The following is a 22,843-nucleotide window of genomic DNA, read 5'->3' as shown; positions in this document are numbered from 1 at the left end:
ACAGAAGTTAATAACCAACTTCCTTCCTGGATGTCTTAGTCTACAGAAAACCCAATGGCTCCTAGGACACACCATCTACCAGAAGAAAACACACACAAACCGCTATCTGCACGCACTCACACCACCACCCAGCACAGATCAACTCCGAGCCAAGACACTCATCTCCAGAACAAAATGCTTAGCTGATGAACAACACCTAAAACCCGAACTGGACACTCTCACTAACGTACTAACATCCAATGGATTCCAAACAAATAAGATTACCAAGCTAATCCAAAAAGAACCCCCCACTAAAATCCAAGACAGAGAACAAGAAAACGGCACAGCCCTCCTCCCATATATAAAAGGCACCACAGACAGAATCAGCAAGATCCTCCACAAACACAACATCAAGACAGCATTCTGCACAAACAGAAAAATATCCACCATCCTAAGAAACCCCAAAGACAAAATTGAGTTAGAAAATCAAGGAGTATATGAAATCCCATGCACCGCCTGCCCCACCACATACATTGGACAAACCAACAGAAGAATAAGTGCACGATTGAAGAACACAAGAACTCATTCAAAAAGAGGAACTAACTTCTTCCCTGGTCCAACACTTTAAAGTCACAGGACATGATATTGACTTTAAAAGACCAGAACTATCGCCAAAACTGAACACTTTAACAACAGAATAATCAGAGAAGCCATTGAGATAGAAAACGCCCACACAGCATGAACAAACGAGATGACACCTCCGCCTACCAGCCATTTGAAACCCGCCTTATTGACAAACGAGTCCCTAACACGAGGAATGACACCAGACCCACACTCACAAGGTCCACACAGGATGTCACCACCACATCCACCCAGAAAGCAGACCCAAACCCACACTGATCATGAAGCACGACCAAGGACCAGAAGCCAGACCGCAGCTGCAACATTAGCCATTTCAAACCCCTCCAATCCATTCATGCAGCAGACTGACACCCACTATGAAGATGTAGCGACCACAAAGCCAAACAACAGCTATGCAGCTCACCAGCTCAAATCCCCTGCAGCACAGACTAGACTGAGCACAACCAAGCCCCCACCAACACAGGACACACCCCAGCCAATCAGAGCACAGAAAACCCCCATCCAATCAGAGCACAGCCAAGCTCCCACCCAATCAGTTCAAACCCCACTAGCAGTTAAAAGGAAGAACAGCTGCGATCACACATTGCTCCCAGAAGCACGGCTGAAGCCTGAAGATGACGAAGGAGACTTCGTCACGCCAAGACACTTCCAATTTACACGGAGAAAACCCAATAACCAAAGACCTACATACAAACACCAGCCTCAGAAAACAAATATATATATAGACCCTGCATACAAGCCCCTAAACACAGACCCCACCACCTACCTAGAAAAACCACTAGATCCAAAATAAAAGCCTCCCCATCAGCGAAGAAATCCAACAAAGAATCATTCCCAGAGAAATCATCCAGATGCCCTAAGCTCTATGGCCTCCCAAGATACACAAAGAAGGAACCCCCACTCAGACCCATAGTCAGCTCCATAGGCTCACCTCTACAAAACCTAGCCAAATTTCTCGCCAAACAACTACAGCCCTATGCAGAATCCATCACCTCACATGTAAAAACTCATTCCAGTTCATAGAGATCATAAAGAAACAAAACTTACAGCCCAGCGACCTACTCGTGAGCTTTGATGTCATATCCTCTTCACCCAAGTGCCAATCAAAGAAGCCTTGACAGCTATCCAAAACAAATATAACCCCCAAGCACATCCTAGATCTGACCAACCACTGCCTATCCAACACATACTTCATCTATAATGGACAAAAATACAAACAAGTAGAAGGAGCACCCATGGGATCACCCTCTCACCTGTCATTGCCAATCTCTACATGGAACACTTTGAAACCCAAGCTCTAGAAAAATCTGATCACAAACCCAAACTCTGGCTCAGATATGTAGCGACACCTTCATAATCTGGCCACACCGGAAAGAAAAACTTGTCAACTTCCTCACACACCTCAATAGCCTACACCCCAAAATACAGTTCACCATGGAGACAGAAGTTAATAACCAACTTCCTTTCCTGGATGTCTTAGTCTACAGAAAACCCAATGGCTCCCTAGGACACACCATCTACCAGAAGAAAACACACACAAACCGCTATCTGCACGCACTCTCACACCACCACCCAGCACAGATCAACTCCGTAGCCAAGACACTCATCTCCAGAACAAAATGCTTAGCTGATGAACAACACCTAAAACCCGAACTGGACACTCTCACTAACGTACTAACATCCAATGGATTCCAAACAAATAAGATTACCAAGCTAATCCAAAAAGAACCCCCCACTAAAATCCAAGACAGAGAACAAGAAAACGGCACAGCCCTCCTCCCATATATAAAAGGCACCACAGACAGAATCAGCAAGATCCTCCACAAACACAACATCAAGACAGCATTCTGCACAAACAGAAAAATATCCACCATCCTAAGAAACCCCAAAGACAAAATTGAGTTAGAAAATCAAGGAGTATATGAAATCCCATGCACCGCCTGCCCCACCACATACATTGGACAAACCAACAGAAGAATAAGTGCACGCATTGAAGAACACAAGAACTCATTCAAAAAAGAGGAACCAACTTCTTCCCTGGTCCAACACTTTAAAGTCACAGGACATGATATTGACTTTAAAAAGACCAGAACTATCGCCAAAACTGAACACTTTAACAACAGAATAATCAGAGAAGCCATTGAGATAGAAAAACGCCCACACAGCATGAACAAACGAGATGACACCTCCCGCCTACCAGCCATTTGGAAACCCGCCCTTATTGACAAACGAGTCCCTAACACGAGGAATGACACCAGACCCACACTCACAAGGTCCACACAGGATGTCACCACCGCACATCCACCCAGAAAGCAGACCCAAACCCACACTGATCATGAAGCACGACCAAGGACCAGAAGCCAGACCGCAGCTGCAACATTGGCCATTTCGGGCCCCTCCAATCCATTCATGCAGCAGACTGACACCCACTGTGAGGGTGTGGCGTGACCACAGAGCCAGGCAACGGCTATGCAGCTCACCAGCTCAAATCCCCCTGCAGCACAGACTAGACTGAGCACAACCAAGCCCCCACCAACACAGGACACACCCCCAGCCAATCAGAGCACAGAAAAACCCCCATCCAATCAGAGCACAGCCAAGCTCCCACCCAATCAGTTCAAACCCCCACTAGCAGTTAAAAGGAAGAAACAGCTGCGATCACACATTGCTCCCAGAAGCACGAAGCTGAAGCCTGAAGATGACGAATGAGACTTCGCCGAAACGTCGCCAAGACACTTCCAATTTTACACGGAGAAAACCCGAACAACCAAAGACCTATATACAAACACCCCATGAAAACCTCAGAAAACAAATATATATATATATATATATATATATATATATATATATATATAATATATATATATTATATATTATATAAATATATATATATATATATATATATATATATATATATAAATTACTGCCCATTTTGAATAGGTAGTGGAAAGAAGAAACTTGAGAGTTCACAAGGCTGATGCTATATGGCACAGAACTGTGGCTGAATCCAGATGTTGTGGATCGGATACCACGAAGCCATTCTCCCAGAAGGTAGCAAGGAAAACAGGTTGTGAAGAGGACGTGTAGCGTAGCAGAGGCTGTGTAGCATGGCTTTTTTGTTGTCGTCTGACAGTAACTTTCCACTTAAACGGCAACGTAAAATCCTGGCTGGGGGGATTTGTAGGAGGAGAACTTGGGTCTTAGTGTGGCTGGCCAAAATCCATGGCAAGAAATTTATTTATTTATTTCAAAGAGCTTTTAGGATGCTGATGCTCCCTTCATCCAAGGAGTGGCTTAAGGGACATGGAATTGAAATTGGCAGGGAGGGAAGGGAAGGAGAGGGTGTTGTAGCAGACAGAGGCAGGTTATGTGGGAGGCAGATTCCAGGTATCTTGCTGATTAGCAACTAATCTGCATTAAAATCTAGTTATGCTTGTTGAGACCTTCTGAGATAACTTGGGCTAATTCAGAACGGTCTTTCTCAACACAATCAGTTTTTAAAATCTATGGACTTCGGCTGCCAGAATTCTCCAGTCAGGGTGTTGAAGCTCAAGCATCTCAAAATGGCCGAAGTTGTAAAACCCTGGCTAAGCTACAAAAGGAGTCCTTGACTTACCACAATTGGGACTAGAATTTCTTCGTTTTGCAAAATTTTTATTTTTCCATAATAATTCCCACAATTTGACCAGTGTACAATACAATCACTTATCCAACAATCAGTCCTATACTCAAATTATACTCAATCAGGGCTGCTCGACTGCCACTCCCCCCTTTAATCCTTTCTTCCCTTCTCATCCTTCTTAAACTTTCCCCACCACCTTCTCCTCGCTTTCCTACTTCCCCTCCTCTTTCCCACTTCTCACTACCATCCTTTCTAACCCTCTATCTCCTCCTCCTTCTCCTCCTCCTATCCTTTCTTCTCCCTCCCTTCTTTCCTCTACCCACCTGCCTACCTACTTTCTTCCTTCTTTACTCCTCTTTCCTTACCCTTTCCCTTCGGGAGTGTTTGCCGAGCAGTCCCGACATTACACCATTCCAACTTGTTTAATTCTACCATTATTCCTGTACAATGGCAATCAATCAATTTATAATCTTCCCTTCCCCCATTTCCCCGAGACTTCCCAGAACAGAATACAGGGTATAGTAACTAACAAACATAATCTAAAATATAACATAAAACATATTCCATTTCACACCATCACACTATCAATTCCCTTCTTTCTTAAACTAATACATAGTAATTCCTAACTTCACTCAAAAACTAATTGATATTTTTTAATCTGATACTTATTTTGAATATAATCAATCCACTTCCTCCATTCCAAAATATATTTTTCTTGTGTACAGTCTTTCAAGTAGGCAGAAATTTTTGCCATTTCTGCTAAATTTGATACTTTACTAATCCATTCTCCAATTGGGACTAGAATTTCTGTTGCTAAGCGGGGCGTTATTAAATGAGTTGTGCCCCATGTTTACAACCCTTTTTTGTGCCACGGTCATTAAGCAAATCCCGTCCGGGACTCACAGGGTCCTTAAGCGAATCCGGCCTCCCTCCTTGACTTTGCTCGTCGGAAGCCGTTTTGCAACTTGGCTTGTCGCCGTTGTTAAGTGAATCCCTGCACCTGTTAAGTTTGTAACATGGTTGTTAAGTAAATCTGGCTTCCCCATTGACTTTGCCGGTCAGAAGGTCACCAAAGTTGGATCACATGACCCCGGGATACAACCGTCATAAATGTGAGTCAGTTGTCAAAGCATCTGAATTTTGCAGATTGTGAGGATGCTGCAATGATCATAAGTGTGGAGACTGGTTGTGGGTCACTTTTTTCGGTTGTAACTTTGGTTAGTCACTAATTGAATGTGGGTAAACCAAGGATTTTTCTTTCCAGATTAAACTTCTACTATTAAAAAACTTAACGACAGGAAACATAGCCCTTGTGTAATATTTGTTAGATAGTGCTACTGTATTCCTCCCGATTTGGAGATCACCCTGAAATCTGCTGGTGTTTGTGAGGTTACTAAGAGGTTAATAAAATAAATAATTATTAATCAGCTTATTATATAGGTTACAGGCAGTCCTCGACTTACAATTAATTGTTTGGTGACCGTTTGAAGTTACAAAGGCACTGAAAAAACTGACTTTATGACCAGTGGTGAAATGTAAAATTTGTTACTACCGGTTCTGTGGGCGTGGCTTGGTGGGGGGGGGACTGGGTGGGCGTGGCCAACTTTTTCTTTTTCTTTTAAAAGCATTTTTTTAAAACCTCTTCTGAATACACTTTGCTTTTAAAAGAAAAAAAAAGCCTCTGACAATCAGGCAACTCAGCTGGGATCGTCAGAGGAGCCTTTTAAAAGCATTTTTTCTACAACCTCTTCAGCAGAAGAGGTTGTTAAAAAATGCTTTTAAAAGGCTCTGACGATCCCAGCTGAGCCACGTGATCATCAGAGGCTCTTTTTTTTTAACTTTTAAAAGCATTTTTTCAGGCTGAAGAAAAAATGCTTTTAAAAGTAAAAAAAAAAAAAAACCACCTCTGATGATCGCGCGGCTCAGCTGGGCATGGAGTGGGTTCAGGATTTTTGCTACCGGTTCTCCGAACCACCCGCCGCCATCACTACTGGATCGGGTTATCCGGTCCGAACCGGGAGCATTTCACCCCTGCTTATGACAGTTGCAACATCCCCATGGTCACACGATCAAAATTCAGATGCTTGGCAACTGATTCCTATGTCAGCCCTGGACTGCCAGACGGGCCGGGGCTGCCATTCAGGCGGAGGAGGTGTGGACACACGCGCACGGCTGGCAACGGCCAGGCTGCCATGGAACCACCACCCAAGAGACCTGCATCGCCTCACTCTGTCGTCCATGGGCTGCCGCCTGGCTAGGGGTCCCAGACTTTGACTGGCTGACTGCTCCTGCATCCACGGAGCTGCTGGCTGACTAGCGGAACCCTAGCTGTACCTGGCTCAGTGGAAAACAGCTGTTTGTCGGCTCGGGAAAACAGCTGAAAGTCGAAGCGTGGGCGGCAGCAGGAAACGGGGCAGGATGAGCCGGGATGGGTGGCTAGGGGCACGTCCGGACTGCGGAGACCGTCTAAGCAGTCGGTGGGAGGGGTGGAGTATATACACAGGGGAGCTGGAGGACAATATAAGGGGCAGGTGAGCTAACCACGGAAGCACAAACTTTGATTCCTTTTGGAGGGTCGCTTTGTGCCAGGTCCGCGTTTCCAGATAAACGAATCTAACATCAACTTGTGTTGCTGGGTTTTCTCGCGCTGGACACTGGAACGTGACATCCTATTTATGATGGTTGCAGGGTTCCGGAGTCACGCGATCTCCTTTTGCAACCTTCTGACAAATAAAGTCAATGTGGAGGGCAGATTCACTGAATAACCATGTTACTGAGTTGACAACTGCAGTGATTCGCTTAACAACGGTGACAGGGAAGGTCGTAAAATGGGGCAAAACTCCATTTCACAACTGTCGTGCTTAGCAATGGTAATTTTGACTCCATTGGGCACGTTAATCCAGGACTACCTGTACTTATTAAAAGTTACTCATTATACGTATCCTCACTGTAGCTATACAACTTCTCTGTTTTCCCCATCTCCCCTCCCCCCCCCCAGCCTAAACCCAATATAAATCCTACACCACTTTAGCTCCTCCAGGCCTCTGTAGCCCAAGAAAGCTTACTGCTTTTAATAAAATTTGAGGAATGGAAGCTCTCCTTAATGCCATGACTCAATCCATCTTAATTTCTGAAACAGGATATATTCTAATTATTTATAAAAGCTGATGCTGTGGCTGGCACACCTTATAATAGTGCCAAGGTTGGCTTGAACATGCAGGAAGGGGTTTTTTATGACCTCACCACCAAAATTTGCCCCAATGACAGCACCCCATCTAGTTATAATATGTTATATATGTTAGAATCTGACTTGGTCTCTTCACACATCATCCTTAGTGAAGTGTGCAAACCCGTGTCTGCATTTCTTGCATCAGACGAGGAGAGCACATCTTTCTCCTTCTGTCCTGGCCACTTTTTACAGAGGCACGACTGAGAGTATTTTAACAAACTGCATCACTGTTTGGTTTGGTGGCGGCAGCGGCTCAGATAGAAAGTCCATACAGAAAGTGGTGAGGACAGTGGAGAAGATTATAGGATGCTGCTTATAAAGCACAATGGGCTTAGAGCTCAAAGCATAGTTAGAGATCCTACTCACCCACTTTATGGTCTGTTTCTGTTGCTTCCCTCTGGGAGGAGGTATCGAAGTATTTCTAGCAGGATTATCAGATTCTGTAACACTTTGTTCACTATGCCATCTGTCCAATAAATTTGCAGGATCCTTTTTTTCCCCTGTCATGTATATGTATACATTCGAACTACAGATAGTCCTCAATTTTCAACCACAATGGAGCCCAAAATGTATGTTGCTGAGAAATTTGTTAAGTGAGTTTTGACCCACTTTATGACTTTTCCTGCCACGGGTTGTTAAGTGAATCACTGCAGTTGTGAAAAACCCTGTTGTTAAGTGAATCTGGCTTCCCCATTGACTTAGCTAGTCAGAAAATCGCAAAAGGGGATCACCTGACCCTGGCACACTGCAACCGTCATAAATGTGAGTCAGTTGTCAAGCATCTGAATGTAAATCATGAGAACAAAGAGGCTGCAATGGTCATAAGTGTGAAAAAGAGTCAAAAGGCACTTTTTTCCCTGCCGTTATAGCTCTGAACAGTCACTAAGTGAACTGTTGTAAGTCGAGGACTACTATGATGTTTCTCTGTGTGTAGGGGGGGTATATGCACAGTGGTTATCTTTTGAGAGATGAATGCAATGACATTTCATTTTAATTTATGCTGATTAGTGTACATTGAAAGTGACAATAAAAGTATTTATTCTATTCTCTTATGTCTTTTTTTCTCCATCATGGCAATTTTAAGAATAGCATTTTTTATTGGCCAAGTGTGATTGGACACACAAGGAATTTGTCTTGGTGCATATGCTCTCAGTGTACATAAAAGAAAGGATCATCAAGAATTCTAAGGTACAACACTTAATGAGAGTCATAGGGTACAAATGACAATATCAGTATAAATCGTAAGTTAGTCATACAGTCATAAGTGGAAGGTGATGGGTGATGGGAACGATGAGAAGATTAATAGTAATGCAGATTTAGTGAATAGTTTGACAGTGTTGAGAGAATTATTCGTTTGGCAGAGTGATGGCGTTGGGAAAAACTCTTCTTGTGTCTAGTTCTGGTGTGCAGTGCTCTGTAGCGTCGTTTTGAGGGTAGGAGTTGAAACAGTTTATGTCCAGGATGTGAGGGGTGTGTAAATATTTTCACAGCCCTCTTCTTGATTCGTGCAGTATACAGGTCCTCAATGGAAGGCAGGTTGGTAGCCATTGTTTTTTCTGCAGTTCTAATGATCCTCTGAAGTCTCTGTCTGTCTTGTTGGGTTGCGGAACCAAATGATGAACTGGACTTTAACTCCCAGTATTATGGAAGCTGAAGTCCAGTTGTTTTAAAGTTGTGAAGATTGAGAAACATATGATAGGTTTAACATCACCCGGGAAACCAGCCATGATATCCATTCTTCTTAAAAATATTTATTTCGAAATTTTGAAAGGGACCCTGCCCATGCAAAGAAACAGATGAAAAGCAATTGCATAAGTTAATTGGATTCTATCAGGAACAGGACAATTGATCATCTTCAGGCTGGTGCTTTTGGCTTCGTGCTTGTGCGAGCAAAGCGTGGTTGGAGCTGCTGTCTCTCTATAAATACTGGTGGGGAGGTGGGGAGTGTTGCTGTGAGCGGGTTGGTTGGCTGTGTGGTTGACTGTGTGGTGTATATATATATATAATCTTGTATCTTGTCTTGTTTCCCAAGAAGTATCCCGCCCATGCTATCTCTTCAGGCAGATCTTGCTAATGACTGGTGTCAATCTAACAACAACAAAAAAAGGACCAACATTATTGTACACACGCTCAGGGAGAGAGAGACAGAAGGAGAAGGACGCAATATGTATAGGTTGCCCTTGACGTACGACCCCAACTGAGCCCAGAATTCCCGTTACTAAGCAAGATGGTGGTTAAATGAGATTTGCTCCATTTTACAACCTCTTTCCACAGTTGTTCAAGTGAAACACTGAAGTGTTAAGTTAGTAACATGGTTGTTAAGTGGCTCCCCTATTGACTTTGCTTGCCAGACGGTCACAAAAGGGGATCACGTGACCCCCTGGATGCTGCAACCGTCATAAATACGAGCCAGTTGCCAAGCATCTAAATTTTGATCACGTGATCATGGGGACACTGCCAGTGGTGGGATTCAGCCGGTTCGCACCACTTCGGGAGAACCGGTTGTTAACTTTCTGAGCAGTTTGACAAACTGGTTATTGAAAGAAATCATTAGGGCAGAGAACCGGTTGTTAAATTACTTGAATCCCACCACTGGACGCTGCCATGGTCGTAAGTGAAAAAAATGGTCATAAGTCACTCTTTTCAGTGCCTTTGTTAACTTTGAACGGTCGCTAAAGGAATGAACAGTCACTAAACAAGGACTACCTGTGCACGCACTTCTTCTAAAAGCCACCAGTGATCTCATTAGCCTAAGCATTCTTTCCCTTTTTGTTATGTAGGGATTAAATTTCAGATTTAAAGACTTAATTAGCATTGCTTATTGCAATTTGTTATTTCAACGTTTTGCTTTGGGGTATTTTCCTTCCTTTTTGCGGGATTTCCCCTTACAGAAGTAATGCTTCCCTTTATTCTTTCAAATAAAACACTTGTTCCCTGTGAGTAATGAATAACCTCATTATGAAACTAGCAGCAATCCACTTCAAAAGTTTTCTCCTGTGAAATGAATTGTCCTTGTGAATCTACTGTACAAAAGACCCTGTACCTTAAAGCAGTATCGGTCAAAGCTTGGCGAGTTTTAAAGTTTGTGGACTTCAACTCCCAGAATTCCTCAGCCAACTTGGTGGCTAGGGGGATTCTGGGAGTTGAAGTCCACATGTCTTAAAGCTGCCAAGGTTGAAAAAGACTGCTTTAGTTTAGAGCAGGGGTCAGCAACCTGCAGCTCTGGAGCCGCATTTCTTTCGGCTTTCACCCCTCTGCTGTGGCTCCCTGTCACTCAGAATATGAGCCACAACCGCCAATGTGTGACACCCAGCAGCATGTGGTTTATTGAGCTTTTCAATCCCCTGTAGGCCAACTGTGGATAAATCCAAGAAAAGAAAAGTTTCAGAAGAAAACAGAATTCAACTACATATGTTCGTTTTGTGGCCGCTCAGGAAACAGTCAGGCACGGGAAGGGTTTTGTGTCTCCCGGTGTTTTCTTTTCTGTGGGAAACGGGTCCAAATGGCTCTTTTGAGTGTTTAAGGTTGCAGACATGCAGACAGAGCAACAGTGCCATGTGGGCCTTTTGAGGATGGGGCACTCAATCTGAGTTTGAAACGTGATGCTAAATCATGGTTTGATTCAAAAGCGGCTTGTTTGGGGCTTGCCACTAAGCATGTGCCCCGCCTTGTGGTTGACAGGTTTAACAGGCTTCCCAGCTAATGGTTTGTAATTGCAAATCCCAGAATTCCCTAGGTAGCATGTTGGCTAGGAATTCTGGGAGCTGCAGCCCCCACGTGCAGCTGCCGTGTTGGAGAAGGCTATTTAAAATATTACAGAACCCTTGACCGATCAGCAAAGACCCTCCCTTGGTTGCAGTTTGTTGCAAAGTGTGGTGGAATACAGCTTAACATAACATAACATCAGAGTTGGAAGGGACCTTGGAGGCCTTCTAGTCCAACCCCCTGCCCAGGCAGGAAACCCTACACCATCTCAGTCAGATGGTTATCCAACATTTTCTTAAAAATTTCCAGTGTTGGAGCATTCACAACTTCTGCAGGCAAGTCGTTCCACTTATTAATTGTTCTAACTGTCAGGAAATTTCTCCTTAGTTCTAAGTTGCTTCTTTCCTTGATCAGTTTCCACCCATTGCTTCTTGTTCTACCCTCAGGTGCTCTGGAGAACAGCCCAACTCCCTCTTCTTTGTGGCAGCCCCTGAGATATTGGAACACAGCTATCATGTCTCCCCTAGTCCTTCTTTTTGTTAAACTAGACATACCCAGTTCCTGCAACCGTTCTTCATATGTTTTATCCTCCAATCCCCTAATCATCTTTGTTGCTCTTCTCTGCACTCTTTCTAGAGTCTCAACATCTTTTTTACATCGTGGCGACCAAAACTGGATGCAATATTCCAAGTGTGGCCTTACCAAGACATTATAAAGTGGTACTAGCACTTCACGTGATCTTGATTCTATCCCTCTGTTTATGCAGCCCAGAACTGTGTTGGCTTTTTTAACAGCTGCTGCACACTGCTGGCTCATATCTAGATGGTTATCCACTAGGACTCCAAGATCCCTCTCACAGGTACTACTATTGAGCTAGTCCTTGAATTATGACCACAACTGAGCCCGAAATCTCTGTTGTTAAGTGAGACACTTAAGTGAGTTTGGCCCCCTTTTATGACCTTTGTTGCTATAGTTGTTAAGCTGGTAGCACGGTTTCCCCGTTGACTTTGCTTGTTCGAAGGCCACAATGAACCCAGCGTACTGCCGCCGTTTGCTCTTGTAACCACAGGCAAGCTGCAGTGGGTCGTAAGTCACATTTTTCAGTGCTGTCGTAACGTGGAATGGTCACTAAAGGAACTGTTGTAAATCGAGGACTACCTGTATAGTCCAGAGTCACAGGAGGGAGGGGCTCTTTCCCAGAGGGCGGAGCTTGGACTGTCTGGTGGGCGGGAAGAGAACCAGGTGGAACCCACCTTAGCAATTTACAAGGAATATCTATAATTAATAGCAATACTAGTTGCTTTAATCTGGCGCAGTTTCTGTTTGTAAGGGAACAAAAGTAAAGGAAACTATTCAGAAGTCACTCCGCCTGTCGTTCTTGGGTTTTTGGGTCTGACAAGAAGGGATATGCTCTCCATTCACCTTTCTCTAATTTCCTCCACCCACCCACCCCCCATTTCTTCCCTGCAGTGTGCTCAGCAGTCTGATTGGCAGTCGGCCAAGTCGATCTACGAGTTCCACGCGCTGGATATTGACGGCAACGATGTCTCGCTGGAGAAATACAGGCAAGTTGTTCCCATCTGGGTTTATTTGCTCTGCTGTCTTGGGTTTTTGGGTGGTTTTGATGTTCTTCGATTTTCAATGCTTTTAACAATTTGTAACTGGGCGGTAAGTACAGCAGATGTATCCCATCTTGGCGACTTTAAGATGGATGGACTTCAACTCCCAGAATTCCCCGGCCAGCCATGGGAATTCTGGGAGTTGAAGTGCACTGGTCTTAAAAGCGGCCAAAGTCGGACACTTCTGGTATTGTTGTGACCCAGGCCCAGGTAGTTATTACCAGACACAATCAGTCCTAAACAAACATAGTTTATTAGAACAGCTGAGAATTACTTCATTCTCAGCTTAGTCCAAATTAAGTCCAAAACAAAGTCCTTCAGAAAAAGTCCTTCGGCCTTATCACAAACCTTTGTCTTCTTTGGCACCCTGCCAAAGGCTTCTCATGGCAAAAACCCCACGAAGTTCATAAACAGGAGACGCCTACAAGAAACAATTGTAGCAACGTTACTTTCCTACCAAGAACCCAAGAGGCCTTGCTGCTCTTTTAAGCCTTATGGGAGGATCCAATCGTCTACTGGCCTTACTCCCGAGTCGTCCTTTTTGCTTCACTCTTGCCTTCTGGCAGCTCTTCGCATGCGTGCACTAGGAACAGGCTCCTCCTGTTCCTCTGCCTCTCTGCTGTCTGCCTCTGGAGGCTCCAGAGTCCACGCATCACTCCCAGATGGCCCTGGCCCCATCTCTGCCTCCGACGCAGAGCCCTTCCCCTGACTCCAGGACTGACCCATTGTCCACCCTAACCTCCTTACTGTCCAGCTCCGCTGCCAGCTAGCGGACCACAGCAGTTATACCAATAGTCCTCGACTTTTTGATCATACCTTTCTGAGGTACTTAACCCGATTCCAATGCCCACCACCGGTTGTGGTCATGTGATCGCATGCCAGACGCTTGACAGCTGATTCACACTTAAGGCCATTTGCACCCTGCAGCCGCAGGTTTTCGTCAACAACCAGTGCTTGCTTCTGATTTCGGCAAAACCACCATTGGTTCGCCTAACGGCTGCGGCGTTCACTTAACGACTGCCACAGAAAAGGTTGTAAAATCCGGTCGGTCAGGTGGGTAACCCTTTTTATAACCATCATGAATTGGAAATATGGCAGACAGGCTTTGTTACGGTCGTAGATCGAGAACTACTGGTACCTAATACATGAGAAGGAGGAAGAGAATGAGCCTCGCTTGAAGATTGCCTGATTATAGCCGTTTCTTGTTAGGTTGAGTCCTGGAAAGCATTTGATCTGCAAGCCAGCATTGCTTGTTGCTTTTTTTTTAACTGTGTTTGGAAGAAGAGGTAGACAGTCTCAGCTCCTAAATATCCCATCTTTTCTTCTAATAACACTTTTGCCAATCTATGTGCATTTTTTAAAAAAAAAATAGGAGCGTGTTTGACACATTTATTATTTTATACTTTTTGTTTTCTGCTGTCTAAAGTCCAAAGTTCACCTCGTGTGAGATGGGCAGCTATAGAAGCTTGATAAATAAATAACACAGCTCAACAGGAAAGCAGAAATGTAGCCAGTGGAGAAATTATGTACGATTCTGGGAAGGAAGGTTTAGACCCGAGTCAGCGTGCCTGAAATTTTGGGTGGCCTGTCCAAGTAGAGGTGGTTCTTGACTTAAAACAGTTCATTTAGTCACTGTTTGAAGTTACGATGGCACTGAAAAAGTGACCTTTGACTGTTTTTCACACTGACGACTGTTGCCTTAGGACTCCACGGTCACATGATCGAAATCCAGCTGCTTGGCAACAGTCTCATATTTATGACGGTCGCAGTGTTCCGGGGACATGTGATCCCATTTTGCGGCTGTCTGACAAGCTAAGTCAATAGGGAAGCCAGAGTCAGTTCAAAAAGTGTGTCACTAGCTTAACCACCGCAGGGATTCCCTTAATATGCACAGCTCGTAAAATGGCAGCCAAATTCACTCCACCACTTGTCTCACCTTAACAACGGAAATGTTGAGCTCCGCTGTTCTGTCCCCCTCGCCTCCGTCCGAGCAATGGCTTAATTAGCCGGCACTATCAGCTCTGGCAGCAAACTAGCGAGCATCTGCCAAGTGTCTCTGTTATCTCCCTTGATGCTGATGAGTCAACAAACAGTACTTCAGCTCTAGTCAAGCAGTTGATTTGCCTGCTACGAAGAGGCATAGCAGCCCTTGCTACTTTTATATCCTGTGGGGTGTGGCTCCATGACTCAGCACTTCCTAGGCTTGCCCCACCCTTGCTTCTGTTGTTCCCGCCTCTCCTGCCTACGAAACCTAGGGTCCAACCAAGCCTGACTGCTATCAGCTGGGTCTGAAGGCGTGGTCTGGGGGGGAAAGTCAGGGGACGGAGGCTTCGTTATCTCCTCCACCTGGCCTTCCTCTGGCTGCTGGAGCCTAGCCAGGGAAGCCAGCGCTTCCGAGGTAAGTCCTGATGGCCCTTCCGTCTCACTTTCGAAGTCACTTTCCGGCAGGGGGCCCGGCTCGGGGGGGCGCAGACACAACATCTGCTGTGGTTGTAAGTCGAGGACTACCAGTGACCGTCTCTCTCTTGTTGCATTTGTGTGTCTCTCCAGGGGCATGGTCTGCATCATCACCAACGTGGCGACGCAATGAGGCAAGACTGACGTAAACTACACTCAGTTTGTCGAACTGTATAGTAGATACGCTGAGAGAGGTTTACGCATTCTAGCCTTCCCCTGCAACCAGTTTGGCAAGCAGGTAGGAAAGGGGAGAGGGGGGCTGTTATTATGTGTGTGTTAATGTCACAATGAAATGATCCTCTTCCCTCCCTCCTCCCCCCCTCCGCTCCTCCTTCCTAATTATCCTCTAAGGCAGGGGTCTCCAATCTTGGCAACTTTAAGACTTGTGGACTTCAACTCCCAGAGTTCCTCAGCCAGCAAAGCAAAGCAAAGCTGGCTGAGGAATTCTGGGAGTTGAAGTCCACAAGTCTTAAAGTTGCCAAGATTGGAGACCCCTGCTCTAAGGAGAGGCAGCATAACTTAGTGGGGAAAGTGATGGACTAGGAATGAGGATACCCAGGTTGTCTCCCTTAGCCGTGGAAGTTGAGTGGCTGAATTTGGGCCATTCTGTCCATCCCAACCGAAAAGCCAATCAGGCATAGCACAGAAAGGACCAGAAAAAGGAGTGGGAGACCCAGGTTCTATTCCCCTCAGCCATTGAATCCCATTGGCTGAATTTGGGTCAACGCCTCCCTCTCCACCCAAGAGCCAATCAAGAGTAATGTGGAAGGGCTGGATGAGGGGTGGGGAGACCCAGGTTCTATCCTCCTCAGCCATGGAATCCCATTGGCTGAATTTGGGTCAATCCCTCCCTCTCCACCAAAGAGCCAATCAAGAACCCAAGTTCTAGCCCCCCCCCCCCCGGTGCAGAAGCTCATTGGTTGCCTTTGGGCTTCTTCTCAATCCAACAGCCAATCAAATAGTGGGGAAGGGGCTGGACTAAGGCTGGGGAGAGACCCAAATTCTAGTCTCCAGAGAGGAGACAGCTAGTGTGACATATTGAGATGCTGGACTAGGAGTGGAACTTTGGCCAAGAACCTATGACAAGCTGGCTAAAACGATCTTCAGACCTTCATTACACCATGCATTGATAGGTTTTCACCGTAAACAGTGAGCGAATGCAATTCAAAAACATTTGGATCTGTAACTTAAACCGACTGAATGCTAAGGGCAGCTGTTTAAGATCAGTTTAACCATTTTAAATTTTAAATTTAAATTTTAAATTTTAACCATTTTAAAAACCATCCGTCTCCTTTTTGTTTTGGTTTTTAATAGGAGCCCGGTACCGAGCAAGAAATTAAAGCATTTGCTGAAACATTTGGGGTGAAATTCGACATGTTTAGCAAGATTGAAGTCAATGGGGATAATGCTCATCCGCTCTGGAAGTGGTTAAAAAACCAGCCCAAAGGCAGAGGCACTCTGGGAAAGTGAGTTCTCGCTGCCCCCAATTCTGAATGAGTCTCTGAAATGGGCAGAGCTAATATACAACACACACACACTTACTGATTTATCTGTAATGAAAAGAAAAGTCTAAAACAAGTGTTTTTGCAACTTGACAACTTCAATCCGTGTGGACTTCAACTCCCAGAATTCCCCAGCCAGCCTGTTGTCATTATTTGAAGGTTTAATAACTTTGGTTTAACTTCCAAAATTGCTCTTTTTCTCTCTCCCCCCTTCTGGAGTGTGGTATTATTATTTTTATGATTATGATTAAACATGAAAGTCAGTCAGCTGAACGTTTTAAAAATGCATCACAAATGCTATTAATATTGTTGTTAGTGTTGTTGTTGTTGTTATTCCTGCTTTTCCCAGTTGGGTGTGTTGACTTTCAACTCGTAATGTTGGCTGGCATTATGGTGTACAGCACAAGAACTTAACTGCTGCTGTGTCATACTTTTGCATTTTTTCTGTGTCACATTCCAACTCTTCTTTCAATAAGCTAAGCTGCTGTTCCGGATAGCGGCTGGTTTGAAGAAAATACAATCGGTTTTTTGACTCTGGGAGGAAAAAAATGGAACAAATAAATGGGCCATTGTGTTTCTTTAATTTTGACCCCATTTTCAAACAAGGCCCTCTTACCGGTGAGAGAAACCAACCGCTATACATCTTGGTTTTAGTGTGGTTTAACACAGGAAGGTTTTGAGTGAAGCACTAGAAATAAAACACTAGAAGTAATCAAAACCTTTCGAGCGAAATGATGTTCTTTTTTCTTTCTTTCTTTCTCCCTAGTGCTATAAAGTGGAATTTTAGCAAGGTGAGTACCTTCAACTCTTTTAACAACTACCCTGCTTAGCAGTGGAAATGGTGGGACTCAATTGTTGTAAGTCGAGGACTACTGTCTGTCATCTACTTTTTGTTCAGAAGCACAGCCCGAGGCAATACGAATAGCGCTTCCTCCAGTTTTTCTCCCCAACAAACACTCCGTGTGCTTAAGCTGGGCTGAGAAGGAGGGACCGGCCCCAAAGCCCCCCTGGGAGCTGAGGAAGGGCTAAAGCTGGTTGTCCCCACTTTTAGTCACCCTTCTCCCCCTCCTCCCCAAGTGCTAGTTGAGTCTAATTTATTTCCTAAGCTGGTAAAAAAATTGAAAAGTCCCTGCAGATTTTACTCCGCTAGTCATTGCTGACTCTAGGGGGGTGGTGCTCATCTCCATTTCAAGGCCATTTAAGCCAGTGCTGTCCGAAGACATTTTTGCGGTCATGTGGTCAGCACGACATCACAGAGCCCACCGTTATCTTCCCACCGAAATGGTACCTATATATCTACTCGCATTTGCATGCTTTCAAACATGGCTGGAGCAAGGACAGGAGCTCACCCTTGTCACATGGTGCTCAGGTTTCAAACGTGGGCTGCCGGCTTTCCAGCCGAGAAGCACAGTGTCATAACCGCGAATCCCCACCACATCGCCCTTCCTAAATTGGGCAGCCAAAGAAAATGTTTTCAAAGCCCTTCCTGGGTTAGATCTGCCTTTTTTCCAGCCCTTCAAGGTATTCTTCAGCCTTCAAGAAACACACCTCCACCGAGTTTACTTCCTACTCCTAAGGACAGATGGAGCTCAGAGTAGGGACAGAATTTGTTAACAGGTTGCCATTAATCCTCGGCTTACGACCAATCATTTATTGATCATTTGAAGCAGCCTCCATAAGCTTCTGAAGTTCTGATGCCCCCACACCAGGGGAGAAATGCTCCCAGTTTGGACCGGATTGCACAATCCGGTAGTGATGGGGGCAGGTAGTTCAGAGAACCCGTAGCAAAAATCCCTTCCCCCCCACCGCCCACGCCCCGCTGTTTCTCTTCTCTGTCCCTGAAGCTCTCGGTGATGATATAGCTGCAAACAGCCTTAAAAGACTGCCGCAGCGCTTCAAAGGGCCGCACTACAGCTGATCAGCGCCGTAGGCAGCTAGTAGACCGATGCCTCTATTTTTGAAGAAGATAGACCGGTGCGCTCCCAAAAAAGGGCAATTAGTAGACCGGTGCCTCTATTTTTGAAGAAGGTAGACCGGTGCGCTCCCAAAAAAAGGCAATTAGTAGACCGGTGCCTCTATTTTAAAGAAGGTAGACCAGCGTGCTCCCAAGTTTTGTATACTTTATTATTATTATTATTTATTATTATTGGCCATGCCCATTCAGTCACCTGACCACCAAGCCACGCCTACCGGGTCATCTGACCACCAAGCCACGCCCACCAATTAAGCCACGCCCACAGAACCGGTGGGAAAAATTTTAGATTTCACCCCTGCCCCACACACCCACCCAGTGGTCATGTGATCACATTTTGGACACTCAACAATGCTGTTTGCAGTGTCGTTGCTAAAAGCTGCCTTTTGCTTCCCTTTTCTGGCAAAACTGCTCCATCGTTGAACCGTTTGCTTTGTGACTGCCATGTTTGCTTTGTGGCCATCAGGGCCAAGCTCAATTATGGTCGTAAATTGAGGATCACCCGTACACATAATCTGGGGAAGCCTGAACCACTTTACAGCGTATTGCTAGGCATCAGTCCAGCCCCTGAGTTGGATTGGGGTTCTTGCGGTCTTTGCAAATCAAGGCTGTCCTCTTGCCCCAATGAAATTTGGGCCTTCTTAACAGGTCACCTGCTCTCCTTTTCTCCTTGCAGTTCCTGATCAACAGGGAAGGGCAGGTGGTCAAGCGGTTCAGTCCCATGGATGACCCACTGGTAAGTTCTGTGTATTATTACGGTTAATTTTGCAGTCAGCCAGATGTTTTGACTGGATATTTGGGCTTTTGAGGCCACCTATCAAGTCTGTTCCAAAGACTTCTTGAGACATTGTCCAGTTGCAGAGCTGGCCCAGCTCAGTCTGAGTATCTGGCCACAGTGCTGAGTTAGGTGGTTCGCGCACCATGCTAAAGCCAGCCAGGGTGGGTTGAAAACGTTGGCTTATCTGGGAGAATCCAACCCAGTTGTAATCCCAACCCAGGAGGAGACCACTCATTCAGGAAAAAAGAACAAACAATGGCCTGAATCCCAAGGGTGGGATTCTACCAGTTCAGACTGGTTCGGGCGAACCTGTAGCTCCGAAGATCAGCTGGGAGCGAACCGGTTTGCTCCGACGATCAGGTCGGCCCGCCCCTGTGCTTTACTTACCTTTATCTTCTCGGCTGATTGGCGCAGCAGAGCGGATTGGCGCGCCTAAGCTGTGTTACTCCCAAGCGGTAACACAGGAGGTATTTGTATTTGTAAAACTGTGCACGCAGTTTTTAAACCAGCAGCATCCCACCCCTGCCTGAAACACCGTGGAAATCAAACTAATGGTGCTTCGTTCAATAACGTAAAGCAGTGTTCTTTACGTGGGAATGCAAAACACACCTCTCTTCCCCAAGTGTGATTGCCAGAAGCTCTTTTTGATCCAAGGGCTGCTAACAGGAGGGCAGCGATGACAAACCTTTTGGGCTTGGCATGGTCAAAAATATCGGAACGTGCCTGATTTAACTCTGCTGGCATCTCATTGCCCCTCCTTCAGCAAAAGACAGACAATTCTCTATCCCCCCCCCCTCCATTTATCCCACTCTGAATGGTGACACTCAGTGCAATGCTAAGGCCGGGCTTGAAGGACAGCCTGAGGCCCAGGGGTGGTATTCGCTTATCTTCCCTACCAGTTCGCAAATGTGTGTGTGCGCGCACAAGGCCTTCCACGCATGCGCAGTCTCGAAAACGTGGAAAAATGGGACGTCATGACGTCTGGATGTGTGGATGAGCCATCCCTACTGGTTTGCCCCTACCGGTTCGCCTGAACCGGATATAACCGGCTGAATACCACTGCTTAGGCCCCAACGTCAGCCCAATAGCAATAGCACTTATACTTATTATACTCCTTCGTAGTGCTTTATAGCAGGGGTCTCCAACCTTGGCAACTTTAAGGATTGTGGACTTCAACTCCCAGAGTTCCTCAACTAGCAAAGCTGGCTGAGGAACTCTGGGAGTTGAAGTCCACAAGTCTTAAAGTTGCCAAGGTTGGAGACCACTGCTTTATAACCCTCTCTAAGCGGTTTACATCCCTACTGCTGCCACCCATAAAAAGCCACCTTGCACGATTCCCCAAGAAACCTTCTGGATGCAGTTGCCCCCGCGGTGCAGCAGGTAAGCGGCCCACGCGCTGCTTACCTCCATGGGGTTCTCTGTCTATTGACAGCCTCCTGCAGCCCTACCTGAGGCTGCTCCGGGTTGCCCGAGGCCTTTATTCTTGAAGCCGCTGTAGAACGCCCGTCTTGAGGCCTCCGAAACCTGCAAAAGCACACACCGTTCTTGCACAATTTTTGTAGCCTCTTCCAGAGCACGACCGTCTTGCCTGGCCTCCACAGCTCCCAAAAAAAATCACGACAACGACCCGTGGCTTGGGAGAATATTGTTGGGTGGTGGTGAACGTGGGCGTGTCACGTGAAACCTTGCAGTGTGTCATCTTTGAGACCGTCTCCAGTTTGTTTGTTTTTTGTTTTTTTTCCAAAAGGCAGCCGGCCTTTTTCTTTTTTCTGCTTGAGGAAGAAGACGTTTCGCTTTTCATCAAGAACTGATGAAGCTTCTTGGATGAGAAGCGAAACGTTTTCTTCTCGCTCAAGGGGGAAAAAAAAAACACCATCGGCTGGTTGCCTTTTGAAAAAACACCTTTAAGACAATCCTGACCTGGATGACTGAGAATCTCTGTAGGCCAGGGGTCTCCAACCTTGGCAACTTTAAGACTTGTGGACTTCAACTCCCAGAGTTCCTCAGCCAGCTTTGCTGGCTGAGGAACTCTGGGAGTTGAAGTCCACAAGTCTTAAAGTTGCCAAGGTTGGAGACTCCTGCCATAGACGGTGGGACATAGGTTTGCCATCACCGTATTAGGGTGTAAATCTTAACCAGATGCAGCCATCTCACACTCATCCTGTTGTTTTCTGTTGTTTCATCCTCTGCAGACGATGGAAAAGGACCTGCTCCGATTCCTGTAAGCCCCGCCTGCCTCTTGCTGGCCCTGCCTGTGCTCTGCCGGCGTTCCTCTGGTTTGCCTGTGAATTTTGCCTGGATGACGGTCTGCCTTCAAGCCAAGCCTATTTGGTGAGGCCGGCCTGAGAGATTTGGCACGAGTTCACACGGGAGGCTAGCTGGAATGTCTGTATTTGCACCCCAGGCCGCACCTTCCATCTTGTACAAATAAAGATGTTGTTGTTTTTTCCCAGCCGATCAAGTGTCTTGAGGTTTGTGTGTAAGAGCTCTCTTATCAGGCTTGGGCTGAGGGAGGTGGGCAGCCATTTTAGAAGTGCAAAGCTACCCGAGATCTGCAGGTGAAGACGGTTAGAGCTGTGCTTAGGGATGGGAAGGGGAAGTTAATTCCATTTGTTAGCCTTGGGAGAATTGGGGCAACTTCAGGTTCTCCAAAAGTTATTTTTATTTTCTTTTATTTGTATCCCACCTTTATTTTTTACAAATAACTCAAGGTGGCAAACCTATCCTTCTGTCTTTCCCACAACAAGAACGCTGGGAGGTGGGTTGGGTTGATTCAGTGGCCCAAGTCACCCTGCCAACTTCCATGCCTAAGGCAGGACTAGAACTCCTTGTCTCCTGGTGATTGGCCCAAAATCTCACAGCTAGCTTTCATGCCTAAAGCAGGACTAAGTCTCTTCCGTCTTCCAGTTTCTAGCCTGGTGCCTTAAGCACTAGACCAGTGATGGCTAAACTTTTTGCTGTCGCATGCCAAAAGTGGGGGGAGCACAGGGGGGCACGCATACACGCGCGTGCCCACACCCATAATTCAATGTGCCCCGCTTTCGGCACGTGATGGCTCGGTGGGCCCATATTTTGCCCTCCCCAGTTTCCAGAGGCTTTCTAGGAGCCTAGGGAGGGTGAAAACAGCCTTCCCCCGACATCTCCCCCCCGGAGGCCTCCGGTGGGCCCAGAAAGCTCGAAAGTCAGCTGGCCGGCATGCGCATGCGCACACTGGAGCTGAGCTAAGGCAATGCTTGTGCCATAGGTTTGGCATCACATGGCTCTTGATTTCTTTATTGAAGCTTTACGTTTAGCACCGTTGGGAGTTGGAATTTGGCAGCTGTCAGAGTGTCCCTGTT

At 46.0% G+C, this 22,843-nt stretch overlaps 1 protein-coding gene across 1 annotated transcript in view; it reads left to right on the top strand.

Moving 5' to 3' along the window:
• GPX4 (glutathione peroxidase 4) overlaps nt 1-21,960 on the top strand; it is a 33,262-nt gene extending 11,302 nt beyond the window's left edge. Inside the window, exons 2-7 of the mRNA XM_058163545.1 lie at nt 12,648-12,742; nt 15,347-15,491; nt 16,568-16,719; nt 17,522-17,546; nt 19,404-19,463; nt 21,698-21,960. Of these exons, the coding sequence (XP_058019528.1) occupies nt 12,648-12,742; nt 15,347-15,491; nt 16,568-16,719; nt 17,522-17,546; nt 19,404-19,463; nt 21,698-21,730 (510 nt within the window). The 3' untranslated portion in view covers nt 21,731-21,960. The remainder of the gene's footprint in view (nt 1-12,647; nt 12,743-15,346; nt 15,492-16,567; nt 16,720-17,521; nt 17,547-19,403; nt 19,464-21,697) is intronic.
• Nucleotides 21,961-22,843: the final 883 nt, after the last annotated feature.

This window comes from Ahaetulla prasina, chromosome 1, assembly GCF_028640845.1.
Source record: "Ahaetulla prasina isolate Xishuangbanna chromosome 1, ASM2864084v1, whole genome shotgun sequence".
In the NCBI taxonomy this organism is placed as follows: Eukaryota; Metazoa; Chordata; class Lepidosauria; order Squamata; family Colubridae; genus Ahaetulla; species Ahaetulla prasina.
The sequence above is the reverse complement of the archived record's forward strand: the minus strand, read 5'-3'. Positions and strand labels throughout refer to the sequence as shown.